Source organism: Eriocheir sinensis, chromosome 35, assembly GCF_024679095.1.
Source record: "Eriocheir sinensis breed Jianghai 21 chromosome 35, ASM2467909v1, whole genome shotgun sequence".
In the NCBI taxonomy this organism is placed as follows: domain Eukaryota; kingdom Metazoa; phylum Arthropoda; class Malacostraca; order Decapoda; family Varunidae; genus Eriocheir; species Eriocheir sinensis.
The window spans coordinates 6,726,846-6,743,295 of NC_066543.1; the positions used below are offsets into that span (position 1 = coordinate 6,726,846).

General features: G+C 44.6%; 1 protein-coding gene across 2 annotated transcripts in view; it reads left to right on the top strand.

Moving 5' to 3' along the window:
- LOC127007318 (probable G-protein coupled receptor 158) overlaps positions 1–16,450 on the top strand; it is a 185,512-nt gene that overhangs the window by 127,694 nt on the left and 41,368 nt on the right. For both annotated transcript variants that reach the window (XM_050878124.1, XM_050878123.1), the window contains exon 4: positions 8,529–8,680. In XM_050878124.1, coding sequence (XP_050734081.1) covers positions 8,529–8,680 — 152 coding nt within the window. The remainder of the gene's footprint in view (positions 1–8,528; positions 8,681–16,450) is intronic.

Genomic DNA, 16,450 nt, shown 5'->3' on the forward strand with positions numbered 1-16,450 from the left:
ATTAACATCAAACATTTCTAAGACGTTTAATATTGACCAGCCGGTATAAAAGATGACCCAGAATATAAACACAACAATCTCTCCACACGCACCCGATGGACGGAGGGACTGATGTGGCTGGCGGGCAGGGTGGATGGGTGGATGGGCGGCGTGTCTCGCTGCAAGGAAATTACAATGCGGCAAATGGCTCGTGCGCGGAACGGCCCCGACACAATGAGACGCTGAGGCGCTCTGGGGAGGAAGGGAGAACGGGAAGGAGGTGGGGAGATGGCGGGGAGATGAGGAAACTAAGGGAGCGAAGGGAGGAGGTATTGACGGGGAGATGGGAAGGTTGAGAGAGATGAGGAGGAGGTGAAGGGTGGGAGAAAAGGCGTAAAAGAGGAGGAGTAGGGAGGGTGTAAGGCAGAAAGAGGGGGGAGGAGGAGAACACATTGTGGAGTAAGGAAGGAAGAGGAGGACGAGGAGGAGAAGGAGGAGGAGGGACAAAAGGGAAAAGGGGGAGGTAGGAGAGGGATAAATTTGGCTGTCAGTGCGCTGTGTGTCACTCCCTTGCCCTCCCTTTTCCCCTTCTTTCCCCTCTCCGTCCCTCTTCTTTCCTGCCCTCCCTCTCTGCCTTCCCACCCGAAACCACAAGCCGTGTTTCCTTCCTTTTTAATACCGATTTTCTGCCATTAGATAATAACAATAGTAGTAGTAGTAGTTGTTGTTGTTATAAGCGCTATTGCATTTTGTGGACATTAATCTTAAGCTGGTTATTACTACTTGCATATGTGCGTCCTTGAAATAAGTCATGTGTGTGTGTGCGTGTACGTGTGTGTGTGTGTGTGTGTGTGTGTGTGTGTGTATGAAAGATGTGCGTATCCATCATGGCGGGCGGTCGTAGTTTTGGTGGTGATGGTTATGGTGTTGTGAGGCCTTTTGTTGGGCTGATGGTGCTGTTGATGGTGGTGGTGGTGGTTGTGGTGATGGCAGTGGTGGTGGTAAGGCACTGGTTATTTTTAGTCATGAAGGAAAAATAGGTCAAGTAAAGATAAATTGGAATAGGAACCAGAAACTAAAACAACGTAAGCATATAATTGATAAAAAAAATAGAAGCAGGAAAGTAAAACAGCGATAGGATTGGAAACAGGAAAGTGAAACAAGGGTAGGAGCAGAAAAAGGCAACAACCTAGCTCGGAGGGGTAAAGTGAAACATGGATAGATTTGTCCGGAGAGTTTTGTCTGGCGGGCTGCTGCTGCGGTGGCTCCCAAATGGTATTAAACCTTTATCTTTATGACGCTAGGCCTAGGGGACGCAGCTCACTCTTGTTTACTGTGCCGGGGGAGGGGGAGAGGGCAAGAAGGGGTGTGTGTGTGTGTGATGTAGTGAAAGGGGTGTGGGTTGCGATGAAGGATGTTGGGGGTGACGATGTTGGTATAGAAGGGATGATAAAGGTGTAATACTGGTAATGAAGTGTAATGGGTATGGTGGTTGTAAACTGGCGATAGTGGTAGTGAAGGAACAAGGAAGAGTGTGGTTGTGGTAGTGGTGGTGGTGATGGTGGTCCAGATGGTGGTAGTAGTGGTGGTGGTGTGTGTTTGTGGTGGTGCGTGGTGAGTGATAGCGGCTGGCACGGAGCTAAGATATTGATATTTTCTTGTCATTCAAAATTGTCTGGAGCAACTAACTTGTTCATCGAAGTGTCCTTGAGGTGACTTGTTTATAATGGTCCGCCTCATAACGGCTGGCTGGGTGCATGAATTATGGAAATATAGGAGAGGGGAGGACGGTATAATGCACCGGCTGTGGACATTAACCCTCCCCTCGTCTGTGGTCGTGTGTGAAGATAGTTTTAATTCTGGGTTTTCATACAATGCAGAATGGAGTAGAATGTGTGTGTGTGTGTGTGTGTGTGTGTGTGTGTGTGTGTGTGTGTGTGTGTGTGTGTGTGTGTGTGTGTGTGTGTGTGTGTGTGAAATATGTGTGTATCCATCATGGCGGACGGTCGTAGTTTGGGTGGTGATGGTTATGGTGTTGTGGGGCCTTTTGTTGTGCTGTTAATGGTGGTGGTGGTGGTTGTGGTGATGGTAGTTGTGGTGGTGGTTGTGGTAAGGTTGGTGATTTTTAGTCATGAAAGAGAAATATGTCAAGTAAAGATAAATGGGAACAGAAACCAGAAAGTAAAACAGCTTAAGCATATAAGTGTAGTAGTATTAGTAGTAGTATTAGTAGTAGTAGGACATTAAGGCCCGTATTAGTAAACGTATTGCCATCTCAGTTCGCCTGTTTGAAAAGTCGCTCGTAGAAGTTGCTGGACTTTTCATGAACTGTTTTGTGATCCCAGTGATGACTGTACACGACTTTTGCACCATGAACGAAAAACTCACGAACGCACGGTTAATCTTCCCTTGCTGGACTTTTCATGAACTGTTTTGTGATCCCAGTGATGATTGTACACGACTTTTGCACCATGAACGAAAAACTCACGAACACACGGTTAATCTTCCCTTGCTGGACTTTTCATGAACTGTTTTGTGATCCCAGTGACAGTTGTACACGATTTTTCCACCATGAACGAAAAACTCTCACGAAAACACGGCTAATCTTCTCTGTGACCTTTGGAAATCATCGTATAGGGATCCCGATACGTTTAAATATATGGCCGTAAACCTCCCCTCTTATGTAGCTGTGTGTGGAGATTGTATCAATTATGGGTGTGCGTTCAATGCTTTCTTCCCCTAATGTGCTTGTTTGATTATTGTAAAAGGGATAACCTCTCCTATTTCCCCGGCCGTGTGGGAAGATAGTTAAAATTCTGGGGTTTCATGCAACGCTTTCTTCTTTTAATGTGCTTCTGTTATTTTTGTAGAAAGGGTGACCTCTCCTTTTTCCCCGGCCGTGTAGGAGGACGGATAAAATCTTGGGTCTCCGTGTAATGCTTTCTTCTCCTAATGTGCTTGTTTGATTATTGTAAAAGGGTGACCTCTCCTTTTTCCCCGTCCGTGTGGGAAGATAGTTAAAATTCTGGGGTTTCGTGCAATGCTTTCTTCCTCCAATGTTCTTATGTAATTGTAATTGGATACCTCCCCTTTTCTGTGGTCGTGTATATAGACAGTGTGGATTCTGGGTTTCCGTGCAATGGTTCCTTCCTCTAATGAGCTTATGTTATCGTTGTAGAAAGGGTAACCTCTCCCTTTGTCTGTGTTCGTGTGTGATCGTTTTAATTCAGGGTTTGGGTACAGTGTTTTCTTCCCCTAACGTGCTCATGTAGTTGTTAAAGGAGAATAACATCATCTTCAAACACTAGACACTAAACATCTTCTCGACAGCCCTGTATGAGAAGGTTTAAATGTCAGGTGTATGCGCACTTCGTTCTTCTCTTCCCCTAATGTGCATATGTTAATAGTGTAGAGGCAGGGTGGCATTGTCTATACTGGTGCTAAACATTATACATTTCCTTCTTGTTGGCTGCGTATAAAAAAAATTATGATCCGGGGTTTGAATGCAATGTTTTCTTCTTTGCGTGACGAATAACGTATTATGATTATGGTCTTTGAACTTTCTTACAGTCTCCGTGTCAGGAAACTATGATGCGTTGTGTTAATGCATGTTTTTTTTTCACATGAGGATGAAGAATAGCACGAACGACTAGGCCCCTAACCTTTTCTTAAGCTTTATTACTGTGTTTTTGTGTTGTAAAGTCTCTGATCTGGGGCTCTATTGCGAGAGATATCGTTGTAATCTTTGGCTCGTCACACTGCTGAGGCTTTAAGATCTTGCTTTTCTCCTCCTCATCATCATCCTTCTTCTTCTTGTTCATTTTGGGTTTTTTATTGTTCTTTTTTCATATTTGTTGTTCTCGTTCTTTTTATTCTTGTTCTTGTTCTTCTTCCTGTTGTTATTGTTGTTATTGTTATTGTTGTTGCCTTGTGTTTATCATATTTATTATTATTATTATTATTATTATTATTATTATTATTATTATTATTATTATTATTATTATTATTATTATTATTATTATTATTATTATTATTATTATTATGTTCTTGTTCTTCTTCATCATCTTCTTCTTCGTCTTCTTCTTCTTCTTCTTCTTCTTCTTCTTCTTCTTCTTCTTCTTCTTCTTCTTCGTCTTCTTCTTCATCTTCTTCTTCCTCTTCCTCTTCCTCTTCTTCTTCTTCAAATTCTTCTCCTAATTCTTCTTCTCCAAATATTCTCCTCCATCTCCTTTATCCCCAACTACCACGACATCATCGCCTCCAGGTAAAAAAAAAACACCATCTAATCACGGAATCTAATTATGTTATCGCGTTCGTCTCTGGCACGCAGCGGCTCCCAATTCATCAGCGTTGGCACCGCACCGCTGATCTGGGCTTATTGATACCGAAGGGGGCATCAGACATCAGCTGTAGGAGACACGGCTTGGCTTGGGTCCATCTTATCAGGGAGGATCGTAGCCGCGTCCTTGCTCGCTCCACTCTTAATCTAGGCTCCCCTTCCCGCGCCCCGATGGCTCTTGAGGGACCAGTGTCGTATAACTACTCCTTTTAGAAGATTATGGGCGCGCCGAGGCAATAAAAACAGGATGGAGCTGGGGTGCGGATGGCGGCTGTAGGAGGCAATGGTGTGGGAAATAGTAGTAGTGGTAGAAGTTGTGGTGATTGTTGTTGTACGAATTGTTGTTGGAGGAAGAGGGGGAAAAGGAGGAGAAGGAGGAGGAGGAGGAGTGGTCACAGTAGTAGTAGTAATAGGAGGAGAAGTAGAAATAGAAGTAGTATAGTCTATTCCACCTCAGTAGTAGTAGTAGTAATAGTATAGTCTATTCCACCTCAGTAGTGGTAATAGTAGTAGTAGTAGTAGTTGTTGTTGTAGAAGCAGCAGTAGTAGTGGTTGTAGTAGCACACCTGGCAGGCGCGAGAGACGAGGGATGCACCTATACCTGCCTGGACGGTGCATTGACCTTCTGGCCTAAAATATCAGGTGAGGAGGAGGGGCAAGCAGTCACGAACGCGGAGAACAGCCGGGCGGAAGTGATCAAGGGGGAGTTGTTCCGCATCAGCGTTGTCAGATTATCGTACTCATCGCATTGCCTTTTCGTAGTTTCTGACATAACTATTGCGTAAGTGAAAAAAAACATGACTATTTAACATTTTCAGCGATAACTTTAATTTTCGATCGTTATTTGTAAAGGTACGAGAATTTTAGGAATGAAAATGCTAAAAATACGATGTTCAAAGTACGATAATTTGACATCGCTGTTCCGCATGTTCCCCGCCGCGCCCTCCCTCCCGTCGCTTCCTCGGCTCTCCTGTTTGCTCGGCCTTATTTATTCAGGTCGGTCTGTCCAAGTCTGTCCACGGGTCGATCCCCGCAGCGTTTAGCGTCTGGAAACTCGGCTTACCTTAGCATGCCTCGCCGACACGCCATGATGTAGAGGAGCCAGGAGTGTTATTAGAAAGTGTGTGTGTGTGTGTGTGTGTGTGTGTGTGTGTGTGTGTGTGTGTGTGTGTGTGGAACAGATACACAGACAAACAGACAAGACAAACAGAGGAAACACACACACACAGCCAAACAAGGAAGCTAAAACACACACACACACACACACACACACACACACACACACACACACACACACACACACACACACACACACACACACACACACACACACACATACAAAAAAAAAACAGAAAACACAGAGATTTTCACTGATCTTTGTGTGATGCCAACTTCGTGTCTCTCTGTGTGTGTGCAAGACCTCGCTCCTTGACACGAACCTCCGATGCACTCGTTTTATCCCGAGCCGCAGGAAGGTAAGCCTAGGACGCGACAGCTTGCAGGGCAAGGAAGGGGAGGGAAGAGAGGTGAAGGAAAGGGAATGGCAAGGAAAGGGAGGAAAGGGCAAGGAAAAAGGAGGGCAGGACAAAGCAGGGAGGGGAAGGAAAGCAGGCAAGAAAATGGAGAAAATGGGAGGGAAGGGAAGGTCAAGGGAGGGGAAGGAAAGCAGGCAAGAAAATGGAGAAAATGGGAGGGAAGGAAAGGGAAGAGAAGGAAAGGAAAGGGCAAGGAAAAAGGAGGGCAGGACAAAGCAGGGAGGGGAAGGAAAGCAGGCAAGAAAATGGAGAAAATGGGAAGGAGGGGAAGGGCAAGGGAGGGAAGAGAAGACAAGACATGGCAGGGAAGGTGAAACAGGGAAGGGAAGGGAAGGGAGGGAAAGGGAAGGGAAGGAAAGAAAAGGGAGGAAAGACAGGGAAAGGGTGGGATACAGAAGGGGAAGGAAGGAAAGGAAAGGTAGGAAAGGCAGGGAAAGACAAGAAAGGGGTGGGATAAAGAAGGGAAGGGAAGGAAAGGAAAGGAAAGGAAAGGGAGGAAAGGCAAGGAAAGGCAAGGAAGAGGTGGGATACAGAAGGGAAGGGAAGGAAAGGTAAGGTAGGAGAGGCAGGGAAAGACAAGAAAGGGGTGGGATAAAGAAGGAAGGAAGGGAAGGAAAGGAGGGAAAGGCAGGGAATGACAAGGAAGGGGTGGGATAAAAAAAAAAAGGGAAGGGAAGGGAAGGGAGGAAAGGCAGGGAAGGAAGAGGAGGGAGGAAAAGGCAGGACAAGGGAAGGGAGGGATGGAAGGGAAGGAAAGGAAAGGGAGGAAAGGCTGGGAAAGGCAAGGAAGGGGTAGGATAAAGAAGGGAAGGGAAGGGAGGAAAGGCAGGGAAGGAAAAGGAGGGAGGGAAAGGCAGGACAAGGGAAGGGAGGGAAGGGAAGGAAAGTATTACGCTAGGCCGTTCCTCCACCTTCCTTGTAAATCGAGACCTTCCTCACCTTTTTCTTTCCCTTCCTTTTTTCTCTCCATTTCGCTATGCTCGTATTCCTTCATTCTTTGTTAATTATCCCTCCTTACGCGTCTATTCTCTGTGGTGTACTTATCTTAATTTACGCTCCACTTCCTCCTCCTCCTCCTCCTCCTCCTCCTCCTCCTCCTCCTCCCCTTCCGCCGTGTGTTATATCGTTCAATCGTTCTTCTTTGGGATTCTTCTTTTCTCTTGTCTATTTTGTTCCTTTTTTCCCTTTTATTTTCTTTTTATTCTTTTAACTGTTTTCTTTCATATTGTATCATACTCTTTTCGTCTAGTTTATTTTTTCTTTTTTTTTTCTTTCTCATTTTTTTGTTTTGTTTCCAGTCGTGTTTTATATTGTATCACACTCTCTTCGTCCAGTTTGTTAATTTCTTTTCTCTCTTTTTCATTTTCTTTTTTCTTTTCCTTTTTTTATCCTGTTTTCTTTTATACTGTATCGCACTTTCTTTGTTTTTTCTGTTCCTCCTCATTTTGTATCATTCTTTCACACCGTATACCATATCTTTTTTTCTTTTTTTTAATCACAAGTCACCAGTTACCCACCATTCATCTTCCTCACACTCATGGTTGGTACAGCTTGTAGAACTACCATTTTTCTTTACCTAACAACAAACCACCTATAGCCCATCATCCATCGTCCTCACACTCTTAGTTGGTGCAGCTTACAGAAATACCATTTGCATTTACTTATCAACAAACCATCTATCACCCAGCGTTCGTCTTCTTTACACTCATGGTTGGTGGAGCTTACAGAACTACCATTTGTATTTACATATTAACAAGTCACCTATTACCCAGCGTCCATCGTTATACTTGTGGTTGGTGCAGCTAACAGAATCATCTCCTTTTTATCGATCAATAAGTCACCTTATCGATCAACAAGTCACCTATTACCCAGCGTCCATCTTCCTTACACTCATGGTTGGTGCAGCTTGTAGAACCTTCTTGCGTGGCTCAGGTGGCGGCGGCGGTGGTGATGGCGCCAATAATTATGTAAATGTACGAATGAGGCGGGAATAAGAGTGCGTGCCGCCATCAGGAGCAGCTGGACGTGGCTTGGGGTGGGTGGGAGAGAGAGAGAGAGAGAGAGAGAGAGAGAGAGAGAGAGAGAGAGAGAGAGAGAGAGAGAGAGAGAGAGAGAGAGAGAGAGAGAGAGAGAGAGAGAGAGAGAGAGAGAGAGAGAGAGAGAGAGAGAGAGAGAGAGAGAGAGAGAGAGAGAGAGAGAGAGAGAGAGAGAGAGAGACAGTCAGATAGATAAACAAACACACAGACAGGTAAACAAAAAGAAGAGAGAGAGAGAGAGAGAGAGAGAGAGAGAGAGAGAGAGAGAGAGAGAGAGAGAGAGAGAGAGAGAGAGAGAGAGAGAGAGAGAGAGAGAGAGAGAGAGAGAGAGAGAGAGAGAGAGAGAGAGAGAGAGAGATTAAGGTCCATATTCTCAGACGCTTTCGGCGCTCACAACAATTACTTACAAAGGCCATAAAAGAGAGGAATCGGGTTCTTATGTGCGTTTTTTTTACGTTCATGGTGCAGAAGCCTCGGCAAACTATCACTAGGCTCATAAAACTACCAACGGAAATAGCCACAACCACTACGAAAGCCTTATTGAATGTAGTTGTGTAAGCCCTGAAGTGTAAGTCTATGGACCGAAGAATACAGAGGTAAGCGAGAGCGTATAACCCCATCTCCCGTTTTCTTTTGCAGTGTGTGTCGGTGACGGGCATGGGGTTTCGACGCGGGGGCTACAGATGCCAGTGTCACCCCGGCTACTACCTGCCCCGCCCCGACCCCCGCTACTTCCAAGGGGCGGAGATCGAGGCCGCCTACTCCCGCAGGCAGGGCTTGGAGGCCTTCAGGTGGGTCTGGCCTTTTCACACGTAGGCAAATGATTATACTTACGATCTTCCTGTTCCCAAGACATATAGTTAGGTTCTGTCCAACTTTCTAATAAGAGAAGTGCACCATTTATATTTCCATTTCACGTACAGACAAACGAAAGATTTTTCAACGCATGTATTGAGCCTCTGTCCAACTTTCTAATGAGAGAATGCATTGCTTCTTCACTCATTATTCTCGAGGTGCGTCACTCCACGTACAAACAAACAAAAGGCTCCTCAAAGTCACGTTCTGTCCAACTTTCTAATGAGAGAATGCATTGCTTCTTCACTCATTATTCTCGAGGTGCGTCACTCCACGTACAAACAAACAAAAGGGTCCTCAAAGTCACGTTCTGTCCAACATTCTAATGAGAGCAGTGTACTATTTATACTTTCAAGTTATTCATATTGGTACCATTAGATAATTATAATCTGACCTGCTCCGAATTTACAGGACAGTCTGAATTATTGAAACACGTTATAATTTTACGTTTTCCCCTCCATCTGCGTAATGCAATAATTGGGTGTTTTATATTATTAGCTTTAAAAGTGTTTGCAGTGCACTGTCGTAATTTATTATGATCGCCAAATGCTGTTATATATTGTTTGTAATTCAACTGTTTGCAATGGGATTGGAGGGGAGGGCTGCTTGAAGCTGATGAAATATTCGAGAGTAGGCGGGGAGAGAGAGAGAGAGAGAGAGAGAGAGAGAGAGAGAGAGAGAGAGAGAGAGAGAGAGAGAGAGAGAGAGAGAGAGAGAGAGAGAGAGAGAGAGAGAGAGAGAGAGAGAGAGGACGACCGAAGCACGCATAAATGTGCAGACAGACTAAAAAGCGAGATAGAAAGACAGACAAACACGTAGCTAGATAAACAGACAGACAGAGGGACAGTTAAACGAATGGAGAGAGAAAAAAAAACATGACCTTGAGAGAACATCAATAAAAGAACGAATCAAGCAAAAAGACAAGATGCAAAACGAAAGAAAAAAGAAAACGCGCCGGAGAGCAGACGACGAAAAAAAAAAATCAACGAATATGCAAAACAAGAACAACAAATAAAATGAAACAAGCAAAGAGTAAAACCACAATCACAAAACAAGAGAAAAAGGAAGAAAAAAGACCAAAACTGAAGTAAAGAAGATGGTGGAGGTGTAGCAGGAGAAGGAGAGGGGAGGAAGATTAGGACGAGAAGGAGGAGGAGGAGGAGGAGGAGGAGGAGGTTGATGGGAGGTGAAATAAGAGGCAAGGTGGGTGAAGAGCTTTCCGAGGAGAGTTATGGGTGAGAAATCTCCCTCCGCCTTCCCAGGAGCCTGCCTAAGGGCGCAACATAGGCAAAATAGAACGCCTCGCTTCACACCCAATGGCGCTAGAGACGGATGGCGGCGAGGGACCAGGAGGAAGAAAGCTGGAGGAAAGGTGAGGGAAAGGGAAGAAAAGGAGTGAAGAAGGAGAGAGAGAGGAAGAAAAATGGAGGAAAGGTGAGGGAAAGGGAAGAAAAGGAGTGAAGAAGGAGAGAGAGAGGAAGAAAAATGGAGGAAAGGTGAGGGAAAGGGAAGAAAAGAAGTGAAGAAGGAGAGAGAGAGAGGAAGAAAAATGGAGGAAAGGTGAGGGAAAGGGAAGAAAAGAAGTGAAGAAGGAGAGAGAGAGGAAGAAAGATGGAGGAAAGGTGAGGGAAAGGGAAGAAAAGGAGTGAAGAAGGAGAGAGAGAGGAAGAAAAATGGAGGAAAGGTGAGGGAAAGGGAAGAAAATGAGTGAAGAAGGAGAGAGAGAAAGATAAGATGAATACTTGAGGGAAAGAGAAAAGGAAGGAGGGGATGAAAAAGTGTGAGTAAGGAGGAGAAAGGAAAACTGATGGAAACTTGACGAAAGGAAGGGAAAGGAAGGAGGGAAGGGAGAGAAAAGTTTGCGTAAGGAGGAGAAAGAGAAGATGAAGGAAACGTGAGGAAAGGTAGAAGGGAAGCTGAAGAAAAGGTTTGAAGAAGGAGGAGGAGAAGAAAAAGATGAAGAAAAGGTTTGAAGAAGACGGAGAAGAAAAAAGAAAAGATGAAGGAAACGAGGAAAGGTAGAAGGGAAGCTGAAGAAAAGGTTTAAAGAAGGAGGAGGAGAAGAAAAAGATGAAGGAAACTTGAGAAAAGGAAGAAAGGAAGGAAGGGAGGAGAAGAAGATGTGTGAAAAAGGAAGAGGAGGAGCAGGAGGAGAAAGAAAAGATGAAGGAAACATGAGAGGAGGAAAGGAAGTAGTGGAGACGAAGAAAAGATGAGAAGAAGAAGGAGGAAGAGGGAAGAAAGAGGGGAAGGGAAGAAAAGATGAGAAGAAGAAGGAGGAGGGAAGAAGGAGGAAAGGTAGGAAGGTAAGAGAAGAAAAAGTTTGAAGAAGGAAGAAGAGAAAGAAAGAAAAGATGAAGGAAACGAGGAGAGGCAGAAGGGAAGGGGAAGAAAAGGTTTGAAGATGGAGAAAGATAAGATAAAGAAAACTTGAATAAAAGAAGAAAGGAAGGAGAAAAGTGAAAGGAAAAGATGTGAAGGAGGAGGAAAGGAAAGAAGGTGAAGGAAAAAACAGGTGTGTGTGTGTGTGTGTGTGTGTGTTTAATGAGGTGGTGTTGGTGTTTGTGGTGTTGTGAGTTATGGTCATTTCTCAGAAGCCTTTCATTATGATGATGATGATGATGATGATGGCGATAATGATGATGACAGTGATAAAGAAAGTGAGGGATTATGATAACTTTATAATGAGGAGGGAAAGAAGAAGAAGAAGAAGAAGATAATACTAATAAGGAGGAAGAGAGGGAGGAGAAAGAAGAAGAAGAAGAAGAAGAAAAAGAAGACAATACTAATAAGGAATAAGAGGAGGAGGAGGAAGAAAAAGAAAAGAAGAAGAAGAAGACGAAAAATAAAACGAAGAAAGAAGAAAAATCCAAGGGAAAGAAGAAAAAGAAAAAGAAGAAGAAGAAAAAGAAGAAAAAGAAGAAGAAGAAGAAGAGGACGAGAAGAAAAACAAGAAAAGTAAAAAAGATGATAATAAAAGAAAGATGAAGAGACGGAAGAAGAGGAAGAGGATGAAGAAAACTAGAAGAGGAGGGGGAGGATAAGGCGATAAAGAACAGCGAGGGGGAGGGAGAGGGGGACGCGGAAGATAAAGATAACAATGACGATGACTAACACACAAACAGAGACTACAAAGACGCTCCTTGTGATGACTCTCCTAACAGACGCAATTAACATGACCCTCCACGGGGACACTAACGCAAAGGATGACGATGACGACGACGATAGCGTACACGATAACGAGGAAGGGAGGAAAGGGAGGGAGAAGAGAAGGGGAGTAAGAGAATGAAGGAGGGAGGATGACTGAATGAAAAGATAACTACCACAAAAAGAAAACATGATACCGACGACTTTATGGCAGGATTCTTTTTATTTATTTATTTATTTATTTATTTACAGCAGAGGAGTCAGTTCAAGGGATGACTGAAGTAAAATAAATTCAACTTTGATTAAAACGAAAGAATACATGATCGCCTTGAGGGTACCGTGATGACGATGACCTATTGACGGAATGACTAAAGTAAAAAAATAAAAAAACATTGATTATAAAAAGAGAACTCATGATAGCTTTATAATATGACGACGATGACTCTGAGGAAGATTGACGAAAAGAAGAGAAAATGAGGAAAGAGAGAGAGAGAGAGAGAGAGAGAGAGAGAGAGAGAGAGAGAGAGAGAGAGAGAGAGAGAGAGAGAGAGAGAGAGAGAGAGAGAGAGAGAGAGAGAGAGAGAGAGAGAGAGAGATGAGGACGATGACTCTGAGGAAGATTGATGAAAAGAAAGAAGAGAAAATGAGAGAGAGAGAGAGAGAGAGAGAGAGAGAGAGAGAGAGAGAGAGAGAGAGAGAGAGAGAGAGAGAGAGAGAGAGAGAGAGAGAGAGAGAGAGAGAGAGAGAGAGAGAGAGAGAGAGAGAGAGAGAGAGAGAGAGAGATGAGGACGATGACTCTGAGGAAGATTGATGAAAGAAAGAAGAGAGAGAGAGAGAGAGAGAGAGAGAGAGAGAGAGAGAGAGAGAGAGAGAGAGAGAGAGAGAGAGAGAGAGAGAGAGAGAGAGAGAGAGAGAGAGAAGTTTGCTATTAAAGTCTTGAAGCAGAAGAGACAAAGAGAGAGAGAGAGAAATATATAAGCAACAGAAGATCCTCCTCCTCCTCCTCCTCCTCCTCCTCCTCCTCCTCCTTTTTCTCCCTTTTAAAGAGAGACAGAATCGAAGAAGGCAATATCGGACAACACACCTGTCCGATTCTCTCTCATTAATTACTCCAGTTTTATTATTTTTTTCATCCCCTATCTTTCTCCTTTCTTCATTTCCTTTTCTTTTTTTTTGTATATATCTTTCTTTCATTCATTCTGTCTGTCTTCCTTAGCTTGACACACTGTTAGTCTCTCTTTATCTTCCTCCTCCTCCTCCTCCTCCTCCTTCCCTCCTCCTCCTGACTGTTAATCTCTCTTTGTCCTCCTCCTCCTCCTCCTCCTCCTCCTCCTCCTCCTTCCCCTCCTCCTCCTCATCCTCATCCTCCTCTTCCCCCTCCTCCTACTCCGCCTTTGCTGTCCTTCATCTTCCACCTTTGATTAGATAGTTATTGTAGCTTGTCACAAACAGCCTCGTAAGGACTATCAGGTCTGCTGTTTTTTGTTCTTTCTTTGTGTTCTTTGTGTTCTCCTTTTCCTCCGCCTCCTTCTGTTATGTCTGTCTCCTCTCTTTCTCTTATTTAGCTTCCTCTCTAAGGTTTTTATAATTCTTACCTCGTCTTCTTGCATGTATCTTCCTTTTCCAGTTATCTTCCTTTCCTGTTTCTTTTTTTTAACTATTTTTTTTCATGCCTACGTACCTTGTTTTCATTCTTGTATTTCCTCCTCCTCCTATTCCTCCTGTTTCTATCTCTCTCCCTTCTCTTTCTCTTTTTTTTTTAAGCTCTATATTTACTTTTTTAACTCTTTCATCGTCATCCTTCTTGCTTATCTTCTTCCTCCTCCTCCTTTTGTTATCTTCCTCCCCTTTCTTTCTCTTTTTTTAACTCTACTTTTTTATAATGCTTACATGGTTTTCCTTCTAGTATCAACTCCTCCGGCTCCTCTCCTCCCACCTGCTCATACTCCTCCCCCCCCTCCTGCTTCCCCCCCCCCCCCTCCTGCTCACACACACCCTCCTGCTCCTGCCTTTGTTCCTGCCGCCCTCGTATCAGAGATTAAACAATAAAACTACTCCAACAATGGCTAAGATGCTCATCGCTCAGCATCACAAGTCGAGGCAACAATGGCTACTTATGAGGCGAGGCCGCGGGGTGGAGAGCGGGCGGGAGGGTCAAGGGGGGGGAGGGGGCGGCGGGAGGAGGGAGCGGGATGGTGGAGGGGCGGGAGGGCTTGGAGTGTTGAGCGGGCTGGAGGACGAGAAGGAAGGAAGGCAGGAAGGAAGGAGGTGGAGGGAGAGGAGAAGAGAACGAGGAGGAGGAGGAGGAGGAGGAGGAGGAGGAAGGGTAGGAAGGATGAGTGAAGAGGGAAGTTGAAGGAGCAGGAAGGAAGAAGAGAAGAAAACAAGGAGAGGAGGAGGAAAGAATGGGAAGAATGAAAGAGGAGAGTAGAAGGGGCAGGAAGGAAGAAGAGGAGGGTGATGGGAGAGAAGAGGAAGAGAAGGTGGAGGAAAGAAGGGGAAGAAAGAAAGAATAGGAGAGCAGAAGGAGCAGGAAGGAAGAAGAGATGATGGTGAGGAGAAGAAAAAGAAGAGGAGTAAAGAAGGGGAAGAAAAAAAGAGGAAAGCAGAAGGAGCAGGAAGGAAGAAAGATGAGAAGAAGAAGAGGAAAGAAAAGAAGGAGAAGAAAGAGTGAAGAGAAGAGTATAGGAGGAGGGGGAGGGAAGAAGAAGAGGTAGTGGTGGGGACAGTTAGAGGAATGGGAAGAGGAGGAATAAAAAAAAGAGTAAAGGAGGAATATAGAAGAGATTAGAAGGATGGAAAAGAAAGACAGAGAGAAAGGAAGGCAAAAAGGAAGGAAAGAAGGACAGAAGGCAGGGAGGAAGGAAGAGGAAGAAAGGAGGAGAAAAGGAAGGAAAGAAGGAGAGAAGGCAGAGAGGAAGAAAGGAGGATAAAAAGGAAGGAGAGAAGGCAGGGAGGAAGAAAGGATGAGAAAGGGAAGGAAGGAAGGAGAGAAGGCAGGGAGGAAGGAAGAGGAAGAAAGGAGGAGAAAAGGAAGGAAAGAAGGAGAGAAGGCAGAGAGGAAGAAAGGAGGATAAAAAGGAAGGAGAGAAGGCAGGGAGGAAGAAAGGATGAGAAAGGGAAGGAAGGAAGGAGAGAAGGCAGGGAGGAAGAAAGGATGAGAAAGGGAAGGAAGGAAGGAGAGAAGGCAGGGAGGTAGGAAGAGGAAGAAAGGAGGAGAAAAGATGGGAAGAAAGGAAGGAAAAAAGGAAAGAAGGAAGGAAGAAGAATAAAGCAGAGGAACAGGAGGAAAGAAAAGACAAAAGAGATGGAGGAGCAGAGCGATTCAGTGAAGAAGAAAAAGAAAGGAAAGCAAAAAGAAGATAATGGGATGAGAAACGATGAGGAAGGAGATAACAAAGTGAAAAAAAGACAAAGACAGAAAGAAAGATAAATGAAAAAGAAAGAAAAACCGGAGAAAGCGTTTGTGATGATAAAAAAGAAAAAAGAGGGTTAAAAGAAAGACGGGAAGAAAGGAAGAAGGAGAAAAGTAAAGAGAATTATTATTGAAGGAGGAGGAGGAGGAAGAGGAAGAAGAGAAGGTTTTATTATAATCACAAAAACACACACATAAAAAATGATGACACCAACAGGAACCTCAGAAGAGAGAGAGAGAGAGAGAGAGAGAGAGAGAGAGAGAGAGAGAGAGAGAGAGAGAGAGAGAGAGAGAGAGAGAGAGAGAGAGAGAGAGAGAGAGAGAGAGAGAGAGAGAGAGACGAACTAACTCAGCTCAGGAAGACTTCATCATCATGCAAGTGAAGGTCGTGAGAGAGGAGGAGGAGGAAGAGGAGGAGGAGGAGGAAGGAGGAAGCAAAGTTAACTAATAGAAGGCGAGAGAAGGAGACGGGGAGGAGGAGGAGGAGGAAGAAGGAGAGGGATGAGTGGGAAGGAATGGAGGGAAGGAGTGGAGGGATTACCTCTTCGGAGAAAGGGTCCATCTTCATATCTGTGGCCGGAGGAGGAAAGGGAGAGAAGGGAGGGAGGGGAGGGAAGGAAGGGAGGGAGGGGAGGGAGAGAGATGAAAAGTAAAAGAATGGAGGAGGAGGAGGAACATAGATTTCATAAAAGTGAGCTTAGGCCTCTTCCAGTGAGAGAGAGAGAGTAGAGAGAGAGAGAGAGAGAGAGAGAGAGAGAGAGAGAGAGAGAGAGAGAGAGAGAGAGAGAGAGAGAGAGAGAGAGAGAGAGAGAGAGAGAGAGAGAGAGAGAGAGAGAGAGAGAGAGAGAGAGAGAGAGAGAGAGAGAGAGAGAGAGAGAGAGAGAGAGAGAGAGAGAGAGACATGTAGGGTGATTTGGTCTGACGTCTTAGTAGTTATGAGAGTTACCTTCTCCTCCTCCTCCTCCTCCTCCTCCTCCTCCTCCTCCTCCTACTCCTACTCCTCAACCATGTAAATTTTCTTCCTCCTTCACCGTCAAATGAATCCAGCACAATCCCTTTTTTTTTTTTTTTTTTTTTGGTGTGTTGGAGCAGAAGGACAAGACCGAGGATGAGAAACAGTTATGAAGAGGAGGAGGAGGAGGAG